Raw genomic sequence first — 8149 nt, forward strand, 5'->3', positions numbered from 1 at the left:
TTGAGTTTTATTGCTAAAGGCAAATAATATATATGGGTTAAGTTGTAACTGTTCAGTGATGTCACTTACTTAACATTCTCAAGATAAAGTAAAAATTGATTTAATGCAAATCTTGGCTGTCTAAATAATTGAGCACAGGAGACTTAGCATGAACAAATAAGAAATAGATGAGGAATATTCATAACTAAAATGAAAAGGTTATTAAAAATATAACAAAAGGAATGGAGTTGCCACTGAAATTTCGTTTCCCATTAATAACATTCTTAATACATCAAAATGCACATGAATTTACATTTCAAAGAAGAACAGTATTGACTGCCTTCAGCTAAATAATTCTTGCCTATTATGGATGAAATAAGAAGCAAAGCTGAGGTGCACCTTTAATAAAAAATTGAATTCTTATCCTTACATATCTGCGATTTTAACGTAAGACAAAATAAATTGAGCAGAATGCCTCATTAACCTTGATAGTGTAGTACATTTACATCTAGCATGATTAGAGAGGATACGTGAGCTATCAGTGATTTTATTTCCTCGGTCACAACGTGTTAACAAATACCCTTTTATATGACCTATAGTTTTAAAGAGGCTTCTACCTGCACATGTTATCAGTGAATGAGAATGAATATACCAATTTTCCTCATTAGTTAGCAATTGAAATGATCAACTTTTGAGTAATGCTTTCGAATGTTCACCCTCCCAACACTTCATAGAAGACATTTTAAAAATTAGTTTGAATAAAAATTGTATCAGAAAATATTTGGAGTGGGGAACACCATGCTTCAGAAGACTTTGTCTTGAGTAATTATGCAAAACAGACAATTGCTAGTTTGCACACTGCTGGATGTGTTTCCAGTGATTTTAATGCAAATGATAATTCTACAAAATGCTAAATGGGCTCCGCATTCGCTATCACCCATCTACACTACAGCCCAATATGTATTTCTACCACCGATGTTCTAACATTTACTATTATATTTGGAACCTGGTTTTGAATCAAGATGAAACTTGTGATCAAAATCTTGCTTTCTAATATCTAAATAAAATGTAGTTTAAAATATAATAAAAATAAACTTGGAATCTCATCTCCAAAAACAAAACAATCCCCTCCTTGAATTTTTGTGGCATGTGTCATACTCTATGATAGACTTTTAGGAGATGTTGCGATTACAACTCCATACTCGCATGTTTCTGTACGAAATAAAGCACACTTCATATTTGAGCCCCGGACTCATACCTTTGATAAAGTTGTAATCCTCAGTAGCCCGAAAGCAGTTTGTGTATTCACCCTTTCAGTCAGAGAGCAAGCAGTCCATGTTATAGGTTAGGGATAAAATAGAAGTAACCAAAAAATGTTTGAAAAGATTGAAAGCAGGTTGGTTACCGTTACTTGAACAGGGATATACTGTGTTGTAATTGTACCACACTGGGGCAGCACGGCGGCACAGTGGTTAGTACAGTGGCCACCTCACAGCTCCAAAGACCCAGGTTCAGTTCCGGCCTGTGTTGAGTTTGCATTTTCTTCCTGTGTCTGTGTGGGTTTCCTCCGGATGCTCCGTTTCCTCCCACAGTCCAAAGATGTGCAGGTTAGGTGAATTGGCCATGCTAAATTGCCCATTGGTGTCCAAAAGGTTACGTGGAGTAACTGGGTTATGGAGTTAGGGTGGAGGCGTGGGCGTAGGGTGCTCTGTCCAAGGGCCGGTGCAGACTCGATGGGTCGAATGGCCTCCCCTACACTGTAAGGATTCTATGATTCTAGTGTAGGAGTGATCGCAAACATGTACAAAGGAAGTAGAATGTAATATATGGGCACATACAATTAGCTGTAAGATTACAATGATATGTTCATGAACACTTGCTTTCATCAGCACACAGAATGCAAACACACAGACTATATTGAAACCCTGTTGGGTATCATATCAAGACACCACTAACAGATTGTGAAAGGTTGTATTCCTTCAATACATCAATCATTTGGTTCTGAAAAGCACAAAATTATGCTCTGAAAGACAGCTTTCGCCAAAGAAGGAACAAACTGTAAACTGTTTGTGACACAAGACTTTTCAACAGAACCATTATTCCATTATGCTCCATTACCATTTTGAAAGCAGATATTATTTTTTTATACTGTGAAAGATTTGTTAAAATACTTCCACCAGGAAGCACTATATAACATTGGCATGCTGCATTTGCTAAATACTAAATGGATCCATTCCAAATGCTTGAAATGCTAAGCTAATACTGTAAACAACAATATACCATTGAGGAAGTAGCCATGTAAACACTATTAGTACTGGCATACAATAGCTGATTTCCCTACTTGTGGCATAAGGCCATTGTTTGACAGCACCTGGACTTTTGGGAATGTATTCCGATCAACGCCAAATTCAGAACATTTATCTTTACAGTGATAACATTTATTTTTTGTGATAATATTTCCAAATAGCCAAACAGAAGGTTGAACCCAGCTGATGTTTGAAACCCCATCTCAGTAATACCATGTAGGTATCAGCTGAAGATGTAAGTCAAGTAATAATGATTACATATATGATTTGTAATAGACACAGCCTTCCCACTTGAATGGTGAAAAATTATTAAGTCATTCAAATAAATAAGGTCATTACAGACTGGGTATAAAGAGATATGGGCTAAATGCGGGCAAATGGGACTAGCTTAGTGATAGAAACTGGGCGACATGGACAAGCTGGGCCGAAGGGCCTGTTTCCATGCTGTAAACATCTATGACTCTATGACATCTACAGTACAGAGAGAGTCCATTTGGTCCATCGATTCCCGGCTGAACAATAGCTAATAATAAATCTAGTCAAGTGTATCCCGATAGTATATGATTAAAAGCTAATTTAGAACAAATATCCACCTGCTGAAACTAATAGGTCCAGTAGGCTCTCATCCCAAACTATTTGGTGTGTTTTAGTTTCCGATGGCTACAGCGTTAATTCACCATCTGGGCTGGTTTAGCTCACTCGGCTAAATCGCTGGCTTTTAAAGCAGACCAAGCAGGCCAGCAGCACGATTCCTGTACCAGCCTCCCCGAACAGGCGCTGGAATGTGGCGACTAGGGGCTTTTCACAGTAACTTCATTGAAGCCTACACGTGACAATAAGCGATTTTCATTTTCATTTCATTTTTTCATTTGATTTGCTGCTGACAAGAGCGCCACCAAACTAAACTTTGACTTGGTCATAATATTCTAATGGCGTCTTGTGCCTCGAGAGGGAGCTTTAACTCATAACAATTGTGAAATGACTGCAGGTTAATCGGAGTGCACAAGTACTCGAGGTAGTTTTATGATCACTCTGGGCTGACCCTTCACTAAATCCACACATGTGTGTGATCTGTTGAAATTATCCAGCACCGATGTGACAAATGGACTCGGAATCCCTTCTGCTGCAAAGACAGAACTCCAGCACGATTTAAAATTAAAGCATTGGTTATTGATATCGTGAAGCTTAACATATCAATTGCAAAGTAACCCGTCGCCCTGCAGCTAATTGCATTTACTTAATTACTTGCTTCTACCGCCAACTTTTAACACACATTTGTCAGACATGACATTAAATCTTCGTGGTTACCACTGCAAGAAGCCAGGTTGCGCCGATATCCCAGGTCCCGCTCTTACCTGTCTTTGATTCTCTGTTTCTAGCCGAAGTCTGGCTTCTATACATCGCCTTGTTTCCAGGAAAGCCTGGCGCTGAGCTCGGTCTGCCAGGTAACTGATAAATATCCCGGCCGTGTTCATACACATGAACAACACTGACTGGGCTATTACCTGAAACGGCAAAAAAAACCAAGGCACTTCATTCTTCCATAAAAAAAACCTCAACTTCCCATCGGCGCCGTCTCGTCTCCTCAAAATAACAGCAAAGCACAGAGCTGGTCAATACCATGGCTCTGTTTCATTTGTAGTGGAGTGAATATTGATTCTCATTACTCTTACTGAAATATAGCAAAACACGCCGCAGATAAACAGCAAGTCAATCAGCATCTGTAAAGAGAAAGAACAAGTTAATATTTCGAGTTTAAGACCCTTCCTCAAAACTACAGCGGGTCCTGATGGGGACAAATGTCTTCTTAACATTTAATTGAGAATGCCTCCACTAATTTATCGTATAACACCGATTGACTTTAAAATGTTGCAATTATCCAAGCATTGGAAATAAAAAGCTGTAGAATCGCCCATCTCCATTTTTTCATGCAGGGTGAATAACGTTAAGTATTTAATGGGGTTAAATTGCTTCAAGGTGAATATTTGCAGATGTTTTGTGCTATTGATAGCCACCGTATTGTGTTCAGACCTGCCGAGGTGGTTTCTATCCCACTCCGTTTATAAAGAGCCCCATATTAATCTCGGAGAATGTTACCGCCAGTAATATCAGCAGAGAGAGAAATTTGGATTGGGAACAATTTACTCAGGCAGGAAGGAACATGTAACCCCATTGTTTTGGGCGTTAGGGATTAAATCTAATCTCCAACAGTGTATCCACACACAGAGAAAAGATTGAACTGAATCTAGGACGGGTTATGGGAGATACATTTTTACAGGTATTTTACATACACTACAATATAACTCTCACTGATGAGTCTACTTAACAATTCTTTATCTAAGCTGCATTCAACATTATTCCTCTAACTGATAAACATCTATTTTAGGCCGTTTGAAGTGCTGGAAGATTTGAAATGTCATATTGCCATCGCTAGAGGGAGTGTGGTCTGACATTTCTGATCAACAGGCTGCAATGTACAGACTGACTGAGCGACAACTCCCAAGTCAATGACGAGCAAAGGGGGGGGGGGGGGGGCAGAGTGATTGCCATTGCCTTTCCACGGATCCTTATTTATCCTCATAAAAGCTACCCCGTTTTTTGACCTCAATGTATATTTTCCCAACAACGTGCAATAGTCATGAAGATCCCATTTACTGACGGAGCAACTCTGAATGGATTGCCAGCCCACCAGCATCCCGCAATCCTCATGTACAGAGCGAGGCAGGCGGTGCCAAAAGTGACATGTCCTCTACATATAACAAAACACTTTCTGTGTGCTGGTTGTGGACGGGTTATCTGATAGTTAGTAAGATTTGTAAGTACATCTTTAACCTATCAGCGCTGGAGTGGCATGGAACACTACACAGAATCCTGACAACAAATCCAATCTCCAGGACACCAATATATTAACATTCAACAGACAGTCAGCTCTGAGCGCCGGTTTTGACAGTGAGTAGAAAGATGAGACAATGAGGGCAGTTTCATGTCATATCCCAATTACACAGATACAGCTGGATAAATATCCCAATTACAAAGACAGAAAAGGATCATGTCTGACGAATGGTAGAGTGATGAGCTAGGCCGGAGCTAAATAGATCATTTTCATTCTACGTGTAAATTGCAAATCGCCCTGTTTAGAATAGAATAGAATAGAACAGTACAGCACAGAACAGGCCCTCCAGCCCTCGATGTTGTGCCGAGCAATGATCACCCTACTCAAACCCACCCTATACCCGTAACCCAACAACCCCCCCCCCCCCCCCCCCCTTAACCTTACTTTTTAGGACACTACGGGCAATTTAGCGTGGCCAATCCACCTAACCCGCACATCTTTGGACTGTGGGAGGAAACCGGAGCACCCTGAGGAAACCCACGCACACATGGGGAGGACGTGCAGACTCCACACAGACAGTGACCCAGCCAGGAATCGAACCTGGGACCCTGGAGCTGTGAAGCATTTATGCTAACCACCATGCTGCCCATTGCTACCATGCTGCCCGTTTAGTCTCCCTGGGTCGTATTGCGTGAGTACACACCGCTTGTATAAGATGCAAAGGAGTTTCTACAAACAGAAAGTGCTGGAAATACTCAGCAGATCTGGCAGAATGTGTGGAGAGAGGGGGGCAGAGATATCACCACCTGAAAGGTGAACCTGCTTTCACTCTCCGCACCTGCCGAGTGACTCCAGGATTCCTTGGAAGCTCTGATTTCAGATTTGAAGCAGACATGATAAGTACCTGCTTCGCGGTTGGGATTACAGCTTGGGGGACGAATAACTGGAGGACAAGGTGAAGTATACAGGTCAATAAGCCAGCCGCGATGGCCCAGGTTAAGGGCAGAGGAAGCATGCTGTATGTGGCAAAGAGGGTAAAAAGCACATAGCCGATGGAGTCTACCAACAGTCCGTAGCCGAGGCCAGTGGCCAGAATCTGGGTGGTCATCACTACCCAGGTCACCAGGCCGCTGTACTGCAGGTAGCTGTGCGAAGTTGTCTCCTTCTTCACCACAGCTAAGGCACAGATAATCACCTCGATGCCAGTGAAAAATCCCAGCAGGATGCCTTTGACTGGGTCCATGGGGGTGGAGGCCAGGGTGAGGTGAAGGATCAGGACGGTCAGTTTGGTCAACACATCCAAGATGTTCATCACCACCACTGACTTGCGCCTCTGGCCCAGGAAGTAGCGCTGGTAGAGTCTCTCCAGGTCCCGGGATTTGAAGGAGTTTCTCAGAGTTGGGAAGATGACCCCCCGGTAGGTGTAGCCCCAGTTGAGGAAGAAGTCGGAGTTACTGGGGGCGCTGTGCAGCTGCAGGAAGCCCAGCTCGTTGCCGGAGCGCTCGGGGAAAACCTTGGTGCTGCCGTTGTTGTGGCCGCTCAGGGACATCTTGCCCGCCGACTCCTTCCTGCGGCTGGGGCTCCAGGAGTCCTCGGAGGACGAGGCGGTGTTGGCTTGGCTTTGCTCGTGGATGAACCTCTGCTCGGTGATGTGGCGGACTGCATTCTGCCAGAGCAGCCTCCTGGGTCTGCTGCCCGCCGTGCGGTTGATGGTATAGAGTTCCTCGCTGGGGCTGCAGCATCTCACATCGGATAGCTCCATGGTGCTGTTCTGTTCCTGGGCTCCACTCTCTACACAATGACCCGGAGCGTCCCGCCGCTGCCCCGATGCTGCCAGCTAGAGTTTGCCAGACGGATTAGCCGCTGCTGAGAATGTACATTCGCAATGCTCATGGTGCCAGGAGCACACACACACACTCAATGGTCAGCAGGCAAGCCCAGAGATGCTGCACGCCGCCGCGCTCTCATCCCGCACAGGAAAGAAGAGGACACTCAGCCTGTAGCTCCGGGGGTGGTAGGAGCTCCTCTCGCAACCCCCCTCTTCCCGCTGGAAGGCGGATCGCGGTCAGAAGCAGCGCCCGACGTGCCGGCAGGTGGACAGGGTGCCCAGAGCCCGGGCTGTGTGCGGGGCAGCCATGGAGGGAAGCCCGGGCAATGGGGCAGCGCTCTGCCCCGCCGCTGCCCTCGGTGCCAGCACTGGCATGGGTGCCGCCGCCAGGGTGAGCGCCGGGCTGAGGAATGGATCCAAACACCAACAAGTCTATCAAACACTGAGGGTGGGGGTATTGACGTCAACCGCTCTCAGCAAATATGCAGGAAGGGGGGAGGGGGTGGAAAGGAGGGAGGGAGGGAAAAATCAGGAGAGACACAGCAAAGCAGACAAGTACAGGGAGTCCCTGTGAAGACAGATATATCTGGACCGGGACAGAATGCAGGAAGAGGGACGGATGCAGGTTGAGACAGATGCAGACAGTGTGAGAGAGGGACACAGAGACAAGCCCCCCCCCCCCCCCAGAGAGAGCGAGAGAGAGAAACAGCGGGAATGACACAGGGAATAACAGAAATCAAACGGCTGGAAGTTGAAGAATGGATAGAGAAGGGCAGAGACAGAGAAAGTCATCGCCAAACAATTCACAGCTCTGATTGTGAAACTGGAGGACACAGATCAGAGTGAAAGAGGCTGCAGGAAGAGACAGGGCGAGAGTGTCGCGGGCACTGTGTGTGTGAGGCAGAGGGGGCACCAGCTAACCACAGAGAGACTCCCTGGCACACTCGGGGGGCAGACGGAGAGACTGGGTGATGGAGAAAAAGTGAGAGAAGGAACAGAACTGAGACATGTAAGAGTGAAAAGGGAGACAGGATGGGAATGCAAAATAAAAGCGTGTGAACTAAAGCTCAAATCCGACGCAGAGGGATGGACACGGAAAGGCATTGAGAAAAGAGGACACATGAAGAGGCTTGCACGTTAACTAGGTTAACCAGGTTAGCTAGGTTAACTAGCTTCCGTGTATATATATAGGGTGTATTTATC

General features: G+C 45.0%; 1 protein-coding gene across 3 annotated transcripts in view; it reads right to left on the minus strand.

The window, feature by feature from the left end:
- The window catches only part of adcy8 (adenylate cyclase 8 (brain)), a 137516-nt gene extending 130151 nt beyond the window's left edge, over positions 1 to 7365 (minus strand). Inside the window, exons 1-2 of one of the 3 annotated variants that reach the window (XM_038809229.1) lie at positions 6023 to 6880; positions 3641 to 3790 (exon numbers count right to left, since the gene is read on the minus strand). In XM_038809229.1, the coding sequence (XP_038665157.1) occupies positions 3641 to 3790; positions 6023 to 6880 (1008 nt within the window). Of the gene's footprint in view, positions 1 to 3640; positions 3791 to 6022 lie in introns of all 3 variants that reach the window. The other 2 variants (XM_038809231.1, XM_038809230.1) reach the window with 2 other exon arrangements.
- Between the last annotated feature and the right edge of the window lie 784 nt (positions 7366 to 8149).

This window comes from Scyliorhinus canicula, chromosome 10 (genome assembly GCF_902713615.1).
Source record: "Scyliorhinus canicula chromosome 10, sScyCan1.1, whole genome shotgun sequence".
NCBI classification, from domain to species: Eukaryota; Metazoa; Chordata; class Chondrichthyes; order Carcharhiniformes; family Scyliorhinidae; genus Scyliorhinus; species Scyliorhinus canicula.